This window comes from Erpetoichthys calabaricus, chromosome 15 (assembly GCF_900747795.2).
Source record: "Erpetoichthys calabaricus chromosome 15, fErpCal1.3, whole genome shotgun sequence".
Taxonomy (NCBI): Eukaryota; Metazoa; Chordata; class Cladistia; order Polypteriformes; family Polypteridae; genus Erpetoichthys; species Erpetoichthys calabaricus.
The window spans coordinates 78,771-100,074 of NC_041408.2; the positions used below are offsets into that span (position 1 = coordinate 78,771).

Consider the following 21,304-nt stretch of genomic DNA (forward strand, 5'->3'; position numbering starts at 1 on the left):
GAAAACTAACCTTGCATGAGTCGAGTTCTGGCATGAAGGAAGTAAGGAGGAAGCTGGGTGGAAAGGAGGTTACAGTTTTGAGGGAGAGTCCCTCTGCGTGATGGAGGGATGTTCTCCTTCAGGTGTTTTCTCTCTTGTGATTTCTTGGTTTTCTGGTGTTTTTAGCTGTTTAGCTGGGGGATCAGACTTCGCGAAATAGCGGTCTAATGTGACTTGCCTTTTCCTACGTATTAAAATTTTTCGGAAATGTGAGACGATATGGTCGTTCATCAGTGTTTAGCACTCTGTTCGCAAACGCTTTGTCAGGGTGGTTCTTCTCGAAAAAATCCTGGCACTCGTTCCATTTTTCCATGATGGCTTTTATTGCATCACTTTTTATAACCGCCCTTTCCTCTTCTTCTCCTGAGGACTGCTCCTCGGTGAGCAACTTATGCAGCCCCTGCTGGAGTTCAGCGAGTTCCTCCGTCATCAGCTCCTCCTTGTGATCCAGGACCAGCTCCTCGATGTCCTCATTGTCCACTTCAAGACCCATGCTCTTGCCCATGGACACAATCTCATCCACAACAGGAGGCTTGTATCTTTCTAAATCCTGTTCAGGAACGCATTCAGGCCAAAGTTTCTTCCAGGCCCAGTTCAAGGTCCAGTATGTGACGTCTTCCCAGGCTTTATTGATGAGGTTGTTGCAATGAACGATATTAAAACGCTATCCCCTGCAAGTTGCTTCTTGTTCAACCACACTAGCAACAGTTTTTCCACCTCTTCCAGCACTTGAGGCCTCTGCTTGGTTAACACTGTAACTCGTTTTGCAACATCCGCTGCTTTAATGGCTTCTTTCTGCTTTAGAATAGTCGAAATCGTAGATTTTGACTTCTTGTACTCAGCGGCAAGATCAGTAACACAAACGCCACGCTCATACTTTTCAATAATTTCTTTCTTTAATTCGATTTCAATTTTCTTGCCAACTAACACTACCACTCTTCACTTGCTTAGAGGCCGTGGTTAATTGCAAAATTATTGCAAAAGCATACGAAATAGAGCACAAAGAGTTCAGTGAATGCATGCACGTCTGTCCGAGAACAATGTACAGGGAAAGACTGAACACATGCAGAAATCATCGGCGCGTACGAACCGGAAGGGAAACTGGCTTGTTCGTCACCCGCATGTGTGGTCGTGAACAGATGCAAAAGTTTGGCAAACTTTTTGGTTGTAACCCAATTTGTACATGTTCCGAGACGTTCGTGACCCGAGGTTCCACTGTGTTTGTTTGTGTATATACTGTGTGTGTATATATATATATATATATATATATATATATATATGAGAGAGAGAAAAGCCAAGCAAAATGACACTTTTTATTGGCTAACTAAAAAGATTGCAATAAGCAGGCTTTCGAGGCAACTCAGGCCCCTTCTTCAGGCAAGGATGCCTGAAGAAGGGGCCTGAGTTGTCTCGAAAGCCTGCTTATTGCAATCTTTTTAGTTAGCCAATAAAAAGTGTCATTTTGCTTGGCTTTTCTCAACACTCATAATGGCTAACACGTTACAACACCCTAGTACTATATATATATATATATATATATATATATATATATATATATATACCCTAAGTTCTTGTCAATAAGCCGCGGCTTATCTAAGGAAAAAAGTTGTGAAAATGAAAAAATAGAATATCGGCTTATACATAAGTCCGGCTTATACATCCATCGCGGGGGTTGCGTTCCAGAGCCACCCGCGAAATAAGAATATCCGCGAAGTAGAAACCATATGTTTATATGGTTATTTTTATATTGTCATGCTTGGGTCACAGATTTGCGCAGAAACACAGGAGGTTGTAGAGAGACAGGAACGTTATTCAAACACTGCAAACAAACATTTGTCTCTTTTTCAAAAGTTTAAACTGTGCTCCATGACAAGACAGATGACAGTTCAGTCTCACAATTAAAAGAATGCAAACATATCTTCCTCTTCAAAGGAAGAAACAAATCAATATGTCTGTTTGGCTTTTAAGTATGCGAAGCACCGCGGCACAAAGCTGTTGAAGGCGGCAGCTCACACCCCCTCCGTCAGGAGCAGACAAAGAGAGGGAGAGGGAGAGTTTGTTTTTCAGTCAAAAATCAATACGTGCCCTTCGAGCTTTTAAGTATGCGAAGCACTGTGCAGCATGTCTTTTCAGGAATCAGCTTTACAAAAGATAGCAACGTGAAGATAATCTTTCAGCATTTTTAGACGAGCGTCTGTATCGTCTAGGTGTGCAAACAGCCCCCCTGCTCAATCCCCATACGTCAGGATCACAGATAGTCAGCGCAAGATTGACAGAAAAGTAAGCAATCTAGCTTCTCAGCCATCTGCCAATAGCGTCCCTTGTATGAAATCAACTGGGCAAACCAACTGAGGAAGCATGTACCAGAAATTAAAAGACCCATTGTCCGCAGAAATCCGCGATATATATTTAAATATGCTTACATATAAAATCACAATTTAAATGACCGCTACGCGCTCGTGTTGACTCGGCGACGCCCAGAGCAGAAAAACGCGCTCCGGCCGCTCCAACCGCGCCATGCGGGGAGTGAGAGAGACGGCAATATCTCACACTCTCTCCCCCCTTAAAGAAATTAAATGGGCGCGAGTGAGACCACTGACCTCCCTCCCTTCTATTAGTTATAGGTTATAGTATGTTCGGCTTATCCATGAGTCCGGCTTATCTATGATACGATTTTATTTTAAAAATTCGTATGATTTTTGGTCTCCGGCTAATACATGAGTCCGGCTTATAGACAAGAACTTAGGGTATATATATATATATATATATATATATATATATATATATATATATATATATATATATATATATATATATATATATATATATATATATATATATATATATATATATAGTAATATATATATTAATATATTAATATATATATTAATATATTAATATATAAGTAAAATAATATACACATACAGTTAGGTCCATAAATATTTGGAAAGAGACAGCTTTTTTCTAATTTTGGTTCTGTACATTACCACAATGAATTTGAAATGAAACAACTCAGATGCAGTTGAAGTGCAGACTTTCAGCTTTAATTCAGTGGGGTGAACAAAACGATTGCATAAAAATGTGAGGCAACTAAAGCATTTTTTAACACAATCCCTTCATTTCAGGGGCACAAAAGTAATTGGACAATTGACTCAGAGGCTATTTCATGGGCAGGTGTGGGCAAATCTGTCGTTATGTCATTATCAATTAAGCAGATAAAAGGCCTGGAGTTGATTTGAGGTGTGGTGCTTGAATGTGGAAGATTTTGTTGTGAACAGTCAACATACGGTCAAAGGAGCTCTCCATGCAGGTGAAAGAAGCCATCCTTAAGCTTCGAAAACAGAAAAAACCCATCCTAGAAATTGCTACAGTATTACGAGTGGCAAAATTTATTTTGCATTGTTACATAAGCTCAAATTTTCATATTATAGGAGTGCAGTGCTGATGAAGATGATGACCAGTACAGCAGTGCTGATGAGGGTGATGACAGTGATGATGCAGAAGAGGAAGTCCTGTTACCGGGAATGGATGGAAAAGAAGAGGTGAGCTTGTTTAGATAAAGTAGGTTGCTTTTTCACAGATACATATTCATATCTAGAAAGTGCTGTTTTAAGACATTTCTCATGACAGACTGTTGACTGCCCTTTCAATGAACAAACCTAATTGTGCAGTTTTCTAAGTAAGTCTGTCTAAGAGAACTTGCATATACTTTTAAACTGAATGTGGAAAGAGCTTATGAAAATATGACAGCAGAATGGGACATTGGATAGAACCTGATGGTTTTGCATGTGGAGTTGGCACACATACATGGGGTTTTTCCCTCATACTGCTTTTCCCTTCCACATTTGCAGAGACACGTAGATTAGAGTGGCTGGCAATTTCAAACCGAGTGATGGGGTCATGTGATAGACTGGTCAACTGTCTAGTGCTGTTTCCTGCCTTACATACAATTCTGCTGGGACAGGCTGTGTCCTCCTGCAGCACAAAATTAGATTAACAAAAGGAAAAACATTCATAAGCACATTTGAATTTTTTGATTCAGCCTTTTTCTGAACACTATTTTTCCAGTACATGGTGATGATGAGTTGGTGCTTCTCCTGGCATCATTAAATTCAATGTAATGTAGCATTACATTCTTAAACCCACTTAACAGTTTTTTTTACATTATCAAATTAAGAAAATGGTACTGGTGTGCATAGAAAGCCCCATCCCTGGTATAGCGTTTTTGTTTAAACTGTTATTTTTATTTAACCCATGCTAAAAGAAACTAATGCCAAGAACAGATTAGACCAGTATATGTCTAGAGAGAAGTAAATTTACAGCTGTAGGTCAAGCATCGGGGACCCCTGGTCAAACAGCAAATTTCACAAACTCTCTAAATGATACAACTTATGGTAGGCAGCATGGCAGAGGCTAGCAAATGTTTACTAGATGGTGGTGGCAGCTCAGTGTTGTGATTTGTGTAGTCCTGTGGCATGAAATGAAGCACCTTAGATTGTAGCTTCATCTTGCTTTGTTGGCTGCTAAGACTGGCAGATCACAATACTTCCAAGTTTCTTGATTATTAAATGGTAAAATTAGCAGATGTATTGAACAAACTCTTATCCATCCATCCATCCATCCATCCTCTTCCGCTTATCCGAGGTCGGGTCGCGGAGGCAGCAGCTTGAGCAGAGATGCCCAGACTGCCCTCTCCCCGGTCACTTCTTCTAGCTCTTCCGGGAGAATCCCAAGACGTTCCCAGGCCAGCCTAGAGACATAGTCCCTCCAACATGTCCTGGGTCTTCCACGGGGCCTCGTCCCGGTTGGACGTGCCCGGAACACCTCACCAGGGAGGTGTCCAGGAGGCATCCTAATCAGATGCCCGAGACACCTCATCTGACTCCTCTCGATGCGGAGGAGCAGCGGCTCTACTCTGAGCCCCTCCCGGATGACTGAGCTTCTCATTCTATCTTTAACTAAGGGAAAGCCCAGCCACCCTGTGGAGGAAACTCATTTCAGCCGCTTGTATTCACGATCTCATTCTTTCGGTCACTACCCATAGCTCATGACCATAGGTGAGGGTAGGAATGTAGATGAACCGGTAAACTGAGCACTTTGCCTTATGGCTCAGCTCCTTTTTCACCACAACAGACCGATGCAGAGCCCACATCAATGTGGGCGCCGCCGCAACGATCCGCCTGTCGATCTCCCGCTCCATTCTTCCCTCACTTGTGAACAAGACCCCAAGATACTTGAACTCCTCCACTTGGGGCATGATCTCGCTCCCAACCCTGAGAGGGCACTCCACTCTTTTCCGGCTGAGGACCATGGTCTCGGATTTGGAGGTGCTGATTCCCATCCCAGCTGCTTCACACTCGGCTGCGAACCGATCCAGAGAGAGCTGAAGATCACAGCCTGATGAAGCAAACAGGACAACATTATCTGCAAAAAGCAGTGACCCAATCCTGAGCCCCCTCAACGCCCTGGCTGCGCCTAGAAATTCTGTCCATAAAATTTATGAACAGAATTGGTGACAAAAGGTAGCCCTGGCTGAGTCCAACTCTCACTGGAAATGGGTTTGACTTACTGCCTGCAATGCGGACCAAGGTCTGACACCGGTTGTACAGGGACCGAACAGCCCTTATCAAGGGGTCCGGTACCCCATACTCCCGGAGAACCCCCCCCACAGGATTCCCATAGGGATACGGTCGAACGTCTTTTCCAAGTCCACAAAACACATGTAGACTGGTTGGGCAAACTCCCATGCACCCTCCAGGACCCTGCCAAGGGTGTAGACCTGGTCCACTGTTCCGCGACCAGGACGAAAACCACACTGTTCCTCTTGAATCCGAGGTTCGACTGTGTGATGGACCCTCCTCTCCAGGACCTCCGAATACACTTTTCTAGGGAGGCTGAGGAGTGTGATCCCTCTGTAGTTGGAACACACCCTCTGGTCCCCCTTCTTAAAGAGGGGGACCACCACCCCGATCTGCCAATCCAGAGGCACTGTCCCTAATGTCCATGCGATGTTGCAGAGGCGTGTCAACCAAGATAGTCCTATAACATCCAGAGCCTTGAGGAACTCTGGGCGTATCTCATCCACCCCCGGGGCCCTGCCACCAAGGAGTTTTTTGACCACCTCGGTGACCTCAGTCCCAGAGATGGGGGAGCCCACCTCTGAGTCCCCAGGCTCTCCTTCCTCATTGGAAGGCATGTTAGTGGGATTGAGGAGGTCTTCGAAGTACTCCCACACCCCACTGCCCCCACCGACCCACAACTTCCCGAGTCGAGGTCAGCAGCGCACCATCGACTATATATACAGTGTTGACACTGCACTGCTTCCCCCTCTTGAGATGCTGGATGGTGGACCAGAATTCCTTCAGAGCCATCCAAAAGTCGTTCTCCATGGCCTTCCCAAACTCCTCCAATGCCCGAGTTTTTGCCTCCGCAACCACCAAAGCCACATTCAGCTTGGTCTGCCGGTACCTATTAGCTGCCTCCAGAGTCCCACAGGACAAAAGGGTTCTGTAGGACTCCTTCTTCAGCTTGACAGCATCCCTCACTGCTAGTGTCCACCAACGGGTTCGGGGATTGCCGCCATGACAGGCACCAACTACCTTACGGTCACAGCTCCGGCCAGCCGATAGAGGCACGGAACATGGCTCATTCGGACTCAGTGTCCTCCACCTCCCTCGGGACATGGTCGAAGTTCTGCCAGAGGTGGGTGTTTGAAGCTACTTCTGACAGGGGACTCTGCCAGATGTTCCCAGCAGACCCTCACAACACATTTGGGCCTACCAGGCCTTACCGGCATCCTCCCCCACCATCGAAGCTTACTGATCAGTTGACAGCTCCGCCCCTCTCTTCACCCCAGTGTACAAGACATGTGGCCGCAGGTCTGACGACACGACCACAAAGACAATCATTGAACTAAGGCCTAGGGTGTCCTGGTGCCAAGTGCACATATGAACACCCCTGTGCTTGAACATGGCGTTCGTTATGAGCAATCCGTGACGAGCACAGAAGTCCAATAACCAAAAATGGCTCGGGTTCAGATCAGGGGGCAATTCCTCCCAATCACGCCCTTCCAGGTCTCGCTGTCATTGCTCACATGAGCATTGAAGTCTCCCAGCAGAACAAGAGAGTCCCCAGAAGGTATGCCCTCTAGCACCTCCTCCAGGGACTCCAAAAAGGGTGGGTACTCCAAACTGCTGTTTGGTGCATACGCACAAATAACAGTTAGGACCCGTCCCCCCACCCGAAGGCGGAGGGAGGCTACCATCTCGTCCACTGGGGTAAACCCCAATGAACAGAGGGTTCAAGTCGGGGGGCAATAAGTATGCCCATACCTGCTCAGCGCCTCTCACCGGAAGCAACTCCAGAGTGGTAGAGAGTCCAGCCCCTCTCAAGGAGATTGGTTCCAGAGTCCAAGCTATGCGTTGAGGTGAGCCTGACTATATCTAGCCGGAACCTCTTGACCTCGCGCACAAGCTCAGGCTCCTTCCCCATCAGAGAGGTGATATTCCACATTCCAAGAGCCAGCTTCTGTAACCGAAGATCAGACCGCCAAGGTCCTCGCCTTCAGCCACCACCCAACTCACACTGCACCCGACCTCCTTGGCCAACTCCTACAGGTGGTGAGCCCATGGGAAGGGGGACCCACGTTGCCTCTTCGGGCTGTGCCCTGCCGAGCCCCATGGGTGCAGGCCTGGCTACCAGGCGCTCGCCATCAAGCCCCACCTCCAGGCCTGGCTCCAGAGGGGGGCCCTGGTGACCTGCGTCCGGGCGAGGGAAAAATGCTGTCCAAATTTTTTGTTCTTCATAGGAGGTTTACTGAACCGCTCTTTGTCTCATCCCTCACCTAGGACCAGTTTGCCTTGGGTGACCCTATCAGGGGCATAGAGCTCCTAGGATCATTGGGACACGCAAAACCCTCCACAATGATTAGGTGGCGGTTCGAGTACGGGACAAACTCTTCTGCAGTGATTAAATGCACTCATCGTTTAGGTTATTGTACTTTCATCCCAATTGTTTATATTATGAGATTATGTTAGGATAGATTATCTGCATTCTCTACATAAAATGACTGTTTAATTGCACTTGTTTCTGATTGATGCCGTACAGTACAACACTAAAATTTGCACTTCTTTGTCACCTTTACTTGCAGCCTGGTTCTGATAGTGGGACAACAGCTGTTGTTGCATTGATTCGTGGAAATCAGTTGATTGTTGCTAATGCTGGAGACTCGCGATGTGTGGTTTCAGAAAACGGGAAGGCAGTAGACATGTCTTATGATCACAAGCCAGAAGATGAAGTCGAACTGGCAAGGATCAAGAATGCAGGGGGCAAAGTTACTTTGGATGGAAGAGTTAATGGGGGTCTAAATCTTTCCAGAGCTATTGGTAAGTCTATTTTCTATCAGATTCTTGAGGTCCATTGTCTTGTTTGAAGTTTCCTGTATTTTTTGTATTTTTTTTTTTTTTTTTACAATTTTGGCATGAAATTTTATGTTGATGTATAGTCACAGTTTTAAACATATTCTTCAATGTTGAAGTCAAGATTGAAGAATGTTTTTGTCTCTGCAATGTTCTGTAGGAACTGTGCCCTGTACAAGTAAGCATTTGGCTCAATGTAATTAATCAGCACTACATCTGGAATTTTAATGTCGCCCATCCAGCTTCATTAATCATTACATGCACTCAGACATAAGTACAGAGCTGCCATTTATCTCTGCATTGTATGCTGTGATCACAAACAACTCATACTTAAATGAGCATTGTGCCTAGAGCACTACTCATTAATTTTTTTATATTTAAATTTCAATGAATGGGAAAATGTCTAAAGTGCCTCAAAATATTTCAGCTTTTTGGAAAACAAAAAGCAACATGAAGTATACATTTTCATTTATTACTGTTTCAGAGTTCTTATTTGTCACTTTTATCACAGAAATTCTTGCCCTTTGCTTTGCTTCCTTTTTGTGTTTAGAAGATCAACTTGTGCTCTCATTAGGTTGACCAAAGCTGAAATAAGAGTTGAAGGACAGTTACAGAAATAAAACACCAACAAGGGTTGTCTGCTTTGTGGATTTTGGACAAAGAATTGATATATTTGTGGCTTTTCAACAATGAGGCATTAGGACACCATCACATCATCTTTGTCTATCAGTTCAAGGTCATCGGTTTACATTTAGATAGATAGATAGATAGATAGATACTTTATTAATCCCGATGGGAAATTCACATTCTTCAGCAGCAGCATACTGATACAATAAATAATATTAAATTAAAGAATGATAATAATACAGGTGAAAAAAACAGACAATAACTATGTATAATGTTAAATATTAACGTTTACCCCCCCTGGTGGAATTAAAGAGTCGTATAGTTTGGGGGAGGAACGATCTCCTCAATCTGTCTGTGGAGCAGGACAGTGACAGCAGTCTGTCGCTGAAGCTGCTCTTCTGTCTGGAGATGACATTATTTAGTGGATGCAGTGGATTCTCCATAATTGATAGGAGCCTGCTGAGCGCCCTTCGCTCTGCCACAGATGTTAAACTGTCCAGCTCCATGCCTACAATAGAGCCTGCCTTCCTCACCAGTTTGTCCAGGCGTGAGGCGTCTTTCCTCTTAATGCTGCCTCCCCAGCACACCACTGCGTAGAAGAGGGCGCTCACCACAACTGTTTGATAGAACATCTGCAGCATCTTATTGCAGATGTTGAAGGAAGCCAGCCTTCTAAGGAAGTATAACCGGCTTTGTCCTTTCTTGCACAGCGCATCAGTATTGGCAGTCCAGTCTAATTTATCATCCAGCTGCACTCCCAGATATTTATAGGTCTGCACCATCTGCACACAGTTACCTTTGATGATCACTGGGTCTATGAGGGGTCTGGGCCTCCTAAAATCCACCACCAGCTCCTTGGTTTTGCTGGTGTTCAGGTGTAGGTGGTTTGAGTCGGACCATTTAACAAAGTCATTGATTAGGTCCCTATACTCCTCCTCAAGCCCATTCCTGATACAGCCCACGATAGCAGTGTCATCAGCGAACTTTTGCACATGGCAGGACTCCGAGTTGTATTGGAAGTCCGATGTATATAGGCTGAACAGGACCGGAGAAAGTACAGTCCCTTGTGGCGCTCCTGTGTTGCTGACCACAATGTCAGACGTGCAGTTCCCAAGACGCACATACTGAGGTCTGTCTTTAAGATAGTCCACGATCCATGCCACTAGGTATGAATCTAATCCCATCTCTGTCAGCTTGTCCCTAAGGAGCAGAGGTTGGATTGTGTTGAAGGCGCTCGAGAAGTCTAGAAACATAATTCTTACAGCACCACTGCCTCTGTCCAAGTGAGAGAGGGATCGGTGTAGCATATAGATGATGGCATCTTCCTTCTCCCACCTTCTCTTGGCATTTCTTGAGATCTGAGAGTTTACTTGGAATTTGATTGGAACTTTGGTCGATGAAGTAATTAAGGGATACAAAATGTCCAGCTTGTAGGGTCCACTTCTGTTCCAGACACTTAAAAGTAAGGGTCCTCCTGTATCTGTTAGTAGTGTACTTCCCACTGTATTGTAGACAGGTAAGTTGTCAGTAATTATCAAATCAGATTTGATGTAAGAAGAATCACTAACAGCTCTAACTACAGTGTTGTTGCACATGAGTGTAATATTTTTGAAAACGTTGGTGAAAGTATAATGTAACAATGTTAAGAAATTTATAAGTAAAATAAATATGTGGCGCAAATCCCAGATGTTGGCTGTGAGGGAATGAACTCCCAGTTCAGCAGATTGTGATAAGGGTGGTAAACCATCAGTTTCAAGTAAGGTGACCACATCTAAAATTCAATGACTGGCAGATTGCTAAAGTGCACTTCTGAGCCTAAGGAGGATTCTAGCAAAAGAACGCTTAATATACGAAATAATGAACTATTTTTTATCAGAGGCATGATGTCCAAGAGCTGCACTTCTTACTGCTATATAGTGTCATCCACAAAATTGCATTATTTATACTCTCTTCAAGCATATGAATTGTAAGCATGTCATATGTGGAGCTGAGGTATTAAGGTAAGCTGCTGCCTGAAGTACAAATTTAACTGGAGCTGCAGTGAGGCTCCTTGAGCAAAAGGAGTTGAAAGATGGGATAGACCATCACAGACGTGTTTGTTTTGTCAGTGGTTAATTTACATGGAAGTTTTATGTGAATTGAGAACCAAACTACTTTTAACACACTGGCAGGGCAGCAAAAATGAATGTTGAATTGTCCAGGCTGTGACTCTGCATACATAAATAAGTTTATAAGCAGACAGTGAAGCATAGAATTAGTTACAATTACATACTTGATATGCAGGCTATTCAGGACTAGAGCAGTGTTGGATCCAAGCAGATGCAGTAGCAGTCTGTTTTCATGGTCTGCTTATTTAGTCCATTTGAAGCTTATGGCATTTGTGAATCCAACGTGCCTTTCATGAGTGTGCTTTCTACATCAGCGCCTTGTACTCTCAAGACTGTCACCCAGCGTAAATCTCTATCCTTCAAATGACAATTTTAATTTGCTCCTTTGTAAATATGAAAATGTGTTCACTTTAAGACTGCCTTCCTCAGTTCACATTGTTATTTGAGGTCCTTTGCTTTAGTCCTTAGGTTTGTACTTTCTGTCTTTATGTAGGAGATCATTTTTATAAACGAAACAAGAATCTTCCTCCAGATGAGCAAATGATTTCAGCTTTGCCAGATTTGAAAGTATTAACATTAACTGACACACATGACTTTATGGTCATTGCTTGTGATGGAATCTGGTAAGTAATTGTTTTACAATTTGAAGTTTGTCTTCTACTGTTCACAATAGACAAACAGTAAAGTGTCTTCAAAAGTTTGTATTAAGACACACTGTTTTGTTTGGATAATGGATGCATATTTTTTCAATTAAAATTTTATTTTATAAAAGAATGGGCAAGCTGGTTTCTGCTATACTGAGTCCAAGTTCACTGTTCAATTGTTGGTCTTGTTATTCAAGTGTTTGCAGGGCAAATTTTTAATTGAACCTTGCTTTGCGTTTTATTGATTTTTTTTTTCCTAAATTAAGGCAAAACAGACTTGCTCAATAATTATTGACATGTGTCAGCTACATAATAAATCATCCATCCATCCATTGTCTCCCGCTTATCCGAGGTCGAGTCGCGGGGACAGCAGCTTGAGCAGAGATGCCCAGACTTCCCTCTCCCCGGCCACTTCTTCTAGCTCTTCCGGGAGAATCCCAAGGCGTTCCCAGGCCAGTCGAGAGACATAGTCCCTCCAACGTGTCCTGGGTCTTCCCTGGGGCCTCCTCCCGGTTGGACGTGCCCGGAACACCTCACCAGGGAGGCGTCCAGGAGGCATCCTGATCAGATGCCCAAGCCACCTCATCTGACTCCTCTCGATGCGGAGGAGCAGCGGCTCTACTCTGAGCCCCTCCCGGATGACTGAGCTTCTCACCCTATCTTTAAGGGAAAGCCCAGACACCCTGCGGAGGAAACTCATTTCAGCCGCTTGTATTTGCGATCTCGTTCTTTCGGTCACTACCCATAGTTCATGACCATAGGTGAGGGTAGGAACATAGATCGACTGGTAAATTGAGAGCCTTGCCTTGCGGCTCAGCTCCTTTTTCACCACGACAGACCGATGCAGTGCCCGCATTACTGCGGATGCCGCACCGATCCGCCTGTCGATCTCACGCTCCATTCTTCCCTCACTCGTGAACAAGATCCCGAGATACTTGAACTCCTCCACTTGAGGCAGGATCTCGCTACCAACCCTGAGAGGGCACTCCACCCTTTTCCGGCTGAGGACCATGGTCTTGGATTTGAAGGTGCTGATTCTCATCCCAGCCGCTTCACACTCGGCTGCGAACCGATCCAGAGAGAGCTGAAGATCACGGCCTGATGAAGCAAACAGGACAACATCATCTGCAAAAAGCAGTGACCCAATCCTGAGCCCACCAAACCGGACCCCTTCAACGCCCTGGCTGCGCCTAGAAATTCTGTCCATAAAAGTTATGAACAGAATCGGTGACAAAGGGCAGCCCTGGCGGAGTCCAACTCTCACTGGAAACGGGTTCGACTTACTGCCAGCAATGCGGACCAAGCTCTGGCACCGATCGTACAGGGACCGAACAGCCCTTATCAGGGGGGCCGGTACCCCATACTCTCGGAGTACCCCCCACAGGATTCCCCGAGGAACACGGTCGAATGCCTTTTCCAAGTCCACAAAACACATGTAGACTGGTTGGGCAAACTCCCATGCACCCTCCAGGACCCTGCTAAGGGTATAGAGCTGGTCCACTGTTCCGCAGCCAGGACGAAAACCACACTGTTCCTCCTGAATCCGAGGCTCGACTATCCGACGGACCCTCCTCTCCATGACCCCTGAATAGACTTTTCCAGGGAGGCTGAGGAGTGTGATCCCTCTGTAGTTGGAACACACCCTCCGATCCCCCTTCTTAAAGAGGGGGATCACCACCCCGGTCTGCCAATCCAGAGGCACTGTCCCTGATGTCCATGCGATGTTGCAGAGGCGTGTCAACCAAGACAGTCCTACAACATCCAGAGCCTTGAGGAACTCCGGGCATATCTCATCCACCCCCGGGGCCCTGCCACCAAGGAGTTTTTTGACCACCTCGGTGACCTCAGTCCTAGAGATGGGGGAGCCCACCTCTGAGTCCCCAGGCTCTGCTTCCTCATTGGATGGCATGTTAATGGGATTGAGGAGGTCTTCGAAGTACTCCCCCCACCGACCCACAACGTCCCGAGTCAAGGTCAGCAGCGCACCATCCCCACCACATACAGTGTTGACACTGCACTGCTTCCCCTTCCTGAGACGCCGGATGGTGGACCAGAATCTCCTCGAAGCCGTCCGAAAGTCGTTCTCCATGGCCTCCCCCAAACTCTTCCCACGCCCGAGTTTTTGCCTCAGCAACCACCAAAGCCGCATTCCGCTTGGCCTGCCGGTACCTATCAGCTGCCTCCAGGGTCCCACAGGACAAAAGGGTCCTGTAGGACTCCTTCTTCAGCTTGACGGCATCCTTCACCACCGGTGTCCACCAACGGGTTCGGGGATTGCCGCCACGACAGGCACCGACCACCTTACGGCCACAGCTCCGGTCAGCCGCCTCAACAATAGAGGCACGGAACATGGCCCATTTGGACTCAATGTCCCCCACCTCCCTCGGGACATGGTCGAAGTTCTGCCGGAGGTGGGAGTTGAAGCTACTTCTGACAGGGGGCTCTGCCAGACGTTCCCAGCAGACCCTCACAACACGTTTGGGCCTACCACGCCTGACCGGCATCCTCCCCCACCATCGAAGCCAACTCACCACCAGGTGGTGATCAGTTGACAGCTCCGCCCCTCTCTTCACCCGAGTGTCCAAGACATGTGGTCCTAGGTGAGGGATGAGACAAAGAGCGGTTCAAACCTTCTATGATGAATGAAAACTTTGGACGCCGTTTTCCCTTGCCCAGACGCGGGTCACCGGGGCCCCACTCTGGAGCCAGGCCTGGAGGTGGGGCTCGATGGCGAGCGCCTGGTGGTCGGGCCTGCACCCATGGGGCTCGGCCGGGCACAGCCCGAAGAGGCAACGTGGGTCCCCCTTCCCATGGGCTCACCACCTATGGGAGGGGCCAAGGAGGTCGGGTGCAGTGTGAGTTGGGTGGTGGCCGAAGGCGGGGACCTTGGCAGTCCGATCCTCGGCTACTGAAGCTGGCATGATAAATCACATATGCTTTAAATGTAAGTTCAGATTAGGAATTCAGAACAATATTTCCAGAAAAGTATGTTAATACTGGCTCTTTCTGAAAAATTAAAAGCTGTTTATATACCACTTTTCAGATGAATACTATTTAGATAGATAGATACTTTATTAATCCCAAGGGGAAATTCACATACTGCAGCAGCACCTTACTGATACAAAAAAAACAAAAACAATATTAAATTAAAGAGTGATAACAATGCAGGTATACAGACAGACAATAACTTTGTATAATGTTAATGTTTACACCCCCGGGTGGAATTGAAGAGTCGCATAGTTTGTGGGAGGAATGATCTTCTCAGTCTGTCAGTGGAGCAGGACGGTGACAGCAGTCTGTCGCTGAAGTTGCTCTTCTGTCTGGAGATGACACTGTTTAGTGGATGCAGTGGATTCTCCATGATTGACAGGAGCCTGCTGAGCGCCTGTCGCTCTGCCACAGATGTCAAACTGTCCAGCTCTGTGCCTACAATAGAGCCTGCCTTCCTCACCAGTTTGTCCAGGCGTGAACCGTCTTTCTTCTTAATGCTGCCTCCCCAGCACACCGCCGCGTAGAAGAGGGTGCGCGCCACAACCGTCTGATAGAACATCTGCAGCATCTTATTGCAGATGTTGAAGGACGCCAGCCTTCTAAGGAAGTATAACCGGCTCTGTCCTTTCTTACACAGAGCATCAGTATTGGCAGTCCAGTCTAATTTATCATCCAGCTGCACTCCCAGGTATTTATAGGTCTGCACCATTTAAGGCACATTACACGCACATTTTCACAACTGGAACACACTGAGTTATCTGACAGGGCAGAAATTCTATTTATGTAAAATTATTCCTGGAACCAGAAAGTTGAATGTAATTGCATGCATATAAAATAATTAAATACATGATTAGGCATTTTTCCACTGTGCACCAAGATGGTTGGTTGTGTTGTGTTAATTGGAGTATCTTAGTCCATATAATTGGTTTAAAATAATTTTATGTACTGGAGGAATTAGGCAATGATAGAATGGGGTGACTTACAGGAACCAGGCCTGCTCTGTGAGCATGGAGTGTTTCAGAGGCCCAACCTTCTGCAAGTTGTCCATGAATGTGTGTAAAGTGATGGCCTGTTGTAAATGATAGTCTTGTACAACACAATAAAAATGATAATAATAATAATTGTGCACACATTTAATGAACCAGATTTTCAATGAACAAGCCCATGTTGTGATCTTTTCTAGGAATGTTATGAGCAGTCAAGAAGTGGTGGATTTTATAAGTGAACGGCTTCTTAAAGAAAAAAAAAAAGAGACAAGTTTGTCTTCCATAGTGGAAGAGGTGAGCCCCTGTTTTCATTTTGCTTCTCAAAAGTTGTCATTTTACAGATTAGTTTGCTTTTCTTTAAGTTGATATTTTACTCATTAGGCTTGTTTCACTATTGTACACACTGCTCTTGTTTTAGGTGGTTCATAGAAGGACTTGTCTTATGTTTGAATTGATAGGTTTGTTTAATTTTAAACATGTAATAACTACTGTTATCCATGGTATAGTTGTGGATATTTTCTGCTATTGATCTTTCTCTCAGAGCTGTATGTATTGAAAAATTTACTGACTAAACATCCATTTGCATTTGATTTTTTTCATCACAAAAACATACGGTATGTTAGTGTAGGCTGATCTGCTGTGATTTTAAAAAGCTTACAGCAAAACTACCTCTCACTTCCTTTGAAACCTGACTCCTGAACTCCTGAAATTTATTTTTTCCCACTTCAGTAAGCTGATGTGTATTTGTAGCAATCTGAAGTGTGAGAGGAATGGAGAAGTCAAATAGTTTGACTAATACTGCATCTTCATTTTGCTAGCCTTTTTGTTTTATAGCATAAGAGGTTAAAATTCAAATTTAGGTGCTGATTTCCAATTTCTTTTATTTTGTATTTTAGATTGCAATTACAGAATAAAATTTCATTTTTTTCCCCACTTATATTTATTTCATACCTTGATATGCATTCAGATTGTTCTATGACCTGCATTGCCTGAAAGAATGTAAATCAGCAGGGCGTCATTGGCATTTCATATCAGGCTTTGATTTCAGTCTTCCTCAAATCAGACTCTTGCAAATGCCCCCATTGTTTTTAATCTGCTGCGGAGTTAAATGATTTCCCTTGTCTATGCTTTTTATCAAATGTAAATACCTCTCTACATTATAGAAATTCCCAAAACCTTTTTGTGCACCCATGCAATCTGTTCGTCACTGTTCAGGATTGTCCCTGTGTTCAGTAAATCCTGTTTGCATTTTTCCCAATCGCTCAGCCATTATAATAGCAGACATGATAACTTCCTTCCTTGAAGATGGTCAATTTTCTGTTTCCTCTTTATCTGTCTCTCTGCCAATTACAGGCAGCATTACTGAATGCAATGTCTCCTCTGGCTTTATTTAAAATTCAGAATATCTGACATTTCTTTGTTTCATTTTTTTGTCAGCCCACAGTTGTAAAATAAGTAAATATGAGACTTGCATTAACACCACATAAATTGAAAACCTAAAAACTGAAGTGATTTTATAGAGCTCGTTGAAGGTTTCATTTATTACTGTTCAGACTAAATTTGATTAGTTGTCAGATTATAATTCATTACACTTTGTTCTTGGTTTGCTATTTTTAAAGTTGTGTTGCCAATATTTTATTGACTACAATTTCAGAATAGTTTGTTTTGAAAACGAATTTTTCTTGTGCCGCAGTTTTCATTGCTTTTCATAATTTGACTGTGCTCTACAGATGATGATAATAAACGAACTCCAACATATTCTGCAAGGGGACTTTCTTATCCTTTTGTTATGCATTCTTGAGTTGCTTTATGGTCATATTTCCAAAGTTAATTTTTTTTTCTTTATATGAACAAATGAAAATATTTTTCCTCTAAGCACTTGCCATACCCCATAATAATTTGATGTCCTATTTGGTTTGCACTCCCCCTAACACATTGAAATCCACTCTCCACAAAACTGGTATTTGGTTCAACAGTGCTAAGATGCCAGTTTGACACTTATTTACTCATGACTTGTCTATTTTGTTCATAACAGTTTGGTTCCTTTTCAATTTTATTGATATTCATTTTTTGTTTTAGTGGATTTTTCATGCAATTCATATTAGGAAAAATCCACTGAATATCTGACAACAGCGCTTCCATTCTATTCTTGGTACTGCTTGTTTTTTAAACCTCTGGCCAGAGCTGCTGCATCGCAACACAACATTCTCAAATGCTGTAAATCTAATTCATGGGGTTGGGGATTCTCACGATGGCATAAGGCAGAAACTGATTTGGGACTGGAGGACCGTTCATCAGAAGGTCCAATCAAATAATGCACATGTACAGTCATGCAGACGTGATTCATCAAGCCTGCATGTCTTTGGACATGTGTGAGGAAACCCACACAGAAATGAGGAGGACATGCACACTGTCCAAAGACCACTTCTGCTACCCACTGTTTTGGAGTAAGAAATTGAGATAGGAGTTTGATACCTTGGAGGTGACCCACTTACTATAATTATCAATGAAATAAATAAACCTTTTTTGCTACTTTTTAAGTCTTGGTACCAATAATGTGTAAAGCATCCTTGCTATTTTCAATATTTAAGTTGTTCTGCTAAGCCGTTAAGTTTTGCTAGTCTATACATATGACATTCACTTATACTTGGTAAACAATAGCATGTAAAATAGAAACATTACAGTGGTCTTCTCATTGGCTAAAAAATAAATGTGGTAAAAGGCATTGCAGCTTATAGTACCCTGTACTGGTCCTTCGTGTTTAACTGTAATGACAGCACTTGCTTAGTTGGGATGCATTAATGACATGCTGCTCACCTGGTAGGAGAAGATGCTGAAAATCCTTGCGTGTCTGCTGTTATTCCAGCGTATTCTTTCATCATCTTGATTTATGATTGTCCACAAAGGCAATTATGGACCTTTGTCTGACTCTGATGCTCACCTGACAACTCCAGCTACCCAAAGAATCTTTTTTCCAGTGAAAACCAAACTTCTATTGACAGAGGCCTTATTTGAGCAAAAATGAGTAAATCAGAGACACTGTGGTAATTTAATTTGCAGAAGACACAACAATTAAAGGCTAAGCTGAGCAGGATTGTAAAAGTTTTCATTTGTTGATGGAGGAAAGACAAACGAGACAAAACTTTCAAGTGTTCTAAAGTGGCCAGAATAAGCACTTGAGAAATAAGTGGGGCGTATATTTTTTTTTAAAAATATATTTAATATTTTGAATGCTTACATACTCGAATGATCCATTATTGCACCCTGGAAACCTAAACAAGACTGCTCTTTGGTTATTTGAATATGTTTCATGTGTGCTCAGCATGTACTCATTTTAATAGAATAAGTGGCAGCAGCTGTGCTGGGGGGGCTGCTCTGCTACTTTCACCAAACACTCCAGTGAACTGGGGATTTGAGTCAGGACATCTTGTTTGGGTCCCCCTGTTCTCACAGTTATGTGCTGCAGAACGTGATTTGTGAAAGATCCTGCTAACTTGTGATTGTTGAAGGCTTGTTGTGTTTTTTCTGAACACATTAGAATGCAGCGCTCCATGCTGATCCTTACGTCTTTCATACTTCTACTTTTTTCCCTGTGTGTGCAACGAATAACCCATTAATTAATTAATGCACAATCATGAAGGCTGTCTGCTCCATGGCCCCTAATTACGGTGTATCGTGTGAGTTTTTGGAAAGTCTACTAGGAATTGTCTCATCAGGACAGGTGGTGGGCATTTCTTTAGGGACTGCAGACTTTCTGTTCTACTAGTAATTGAAGTTACTGAGCAGGCAGACAAAGGGAGCAGACATGTTGTCCTTTGGTACTGGAGATGAAGGCTGACTGCATAGGCTACATTGTACTTTGCTTTTATTTTTATTTTTTAATTGAATGGAATCTAGAAAACTGATACTAATGCTAGGATGAAATATGTCTGGCCAGGGTTACTTCTTATTGCTCTGAGTGACGGGTAAAGATTGTTTTTATTTGCACGACTTGGCTGTTGACAGAAAGCCCAGCGCAGCAGCTCCTTGGTCCACATAGAACTCGCACAGATGCATTCTGGTCATGGCAACTTGTGTGATGTCAGTGACAGCCTGCCAAAGCGGCTAGTTGTCTGAGAAGGGCAGGCCGATGCTGCAGGGTCAAGCTCACCCTTGCCATCCCTCGACTGCAACAGCTGAGTTTGAAAAACATTACCCTTGGCATCATCTTGGAGTGTTTTCAAGTGCAACATTACTTTGATCTTCGAGCTCCACACTTTTATTATTTTTGCAGAGTGTCTCCTTACTTGTAAGGACCATTAACAACTGTATTTGAAAATCATTGTATTCTCTTTCCACAGCTGCTAGATCAGTGCTTGGCTCCAGACACGTCGGGTGATGGGACGGGCTGTGATAATATGACCTGCATTATTGTTAGGTTCTTGAAAAAGTCGAACTGTAGCCAAATTGACAGTAAGAGAAAATGGACAGTTGAAGAGGAGAATGGCAATGTGGACAGTAAGAAATTAAAAACAGAATAAGGTTAGAACTTTTGAATTATCCCTGCCGCTCAGTTTGAATCAAGGAGAACAAATTGTTCCTTTTTTATTTTTATGGACAAAATGTTTGTTTTTGGTACAATTATAGAAACCTCCCATGAACCTCTTGTCTGGTAGAACAATAAAAAAACAATTTCTTGTATTTGTGTGTTCATTGCTCATTTTTTTTTTTTACTTTTTTCATACTTTCATTAATAGTATTCAGATGTTTTGCATCTGCCATTTTGTAATTAAATTAACTCTTTCTCTTTTTCTACCAACTGCCACAATTGTACTTTTGATTTTATTAATTTTACTCATGAAGACCTGCTTTTAATGTAAAAACCACTAAGTGTATTGTATTTCATTTAGTGTTACTTAATTTACTAGTATGTGTTCGACCTTGCAATTTAGGATCTGGTGTTCTTATTCCAATAAATTTCAATGTGAAATAATTCTGGCCTATGATTCAAGTCAAAGCCAACAAGGCACAGCTATCCCATCTGTCTGTTCATGTTTCGAATGGCAGCCGTCACCTCAACTGAACTCGGACACTCCGAACCGCATCACTGTAATGGAGACCTGGTGAGGCAGGTCATTGTGCCACACCATGGAACACACATTTTGTCCCTTTTTTGTTTTTTTTCCAAAACTGACAATAGTTTACATGAACAGCATAGTTTGCCTTGTGGCAGAATTCAAATGTTACTGCCCTCTGGTTCAGCTGCATGCAAGTCCCTTTGCTAATCTCTTTGCCAGGTGTTGCTCTTTTCTCAAGTGACTTCTGGCAGAATTGACTTTAGACAGGAGAGCGGAGTCTGGACAGCATAGCAGACCTTAGCCAGGACCAGCATTGTAGGTGCAGAGTTATTGTACAAGCAGGAGAAGCAGCCAATAAACTGGTATGTTATTTAAGCAAGAAAAAGGTAATGCAGAGAATTAGATTCATGAAAACATAGCTGAGCCAGGAGCTTG

At 43.7% G+C, this 21,304-nt stretch overlaps 1 protein-coding gene across 1 annotated transcript in view; it reads left to right on the plus strand.

The window, feature by feature from the left end:
• The window catches only part of ppm1g (protein phosphatase, Mg2+/Mn2+ dependent, 1G), a 35,261-nt gene extending 14,477 nt beyond the window's left edge, over positions 1-20,784 (plus strand). The window contains exons 6-10 of the mRNA XM_028820316.2: positions 3,471-3,581; positions 8,189-8,423; positions 11,685-11,814; positions 16,010-16,106; positions 20,153-20,784. Of these exons, the coding sequence (XP_028676149.1) occupies positions 3,471-3,581; positions 8,189-8,423; positions 11,685-11,814; positions 16,010-16,106; positions 20,153-20,332 (753 nt within the window). The 3' untranslated portion in view covers positions 20,333-20,784. The remainder of the gene's footprint in view (positions 1-3,470; positions 3,582-8,188; positions 8,424-11,684; positions 11,815-16,009; positions 16,107-20,152) is intronic.
• The last annotated feature ends 520 nt before the right edge of the window (positions 20,785-21,304 follow it).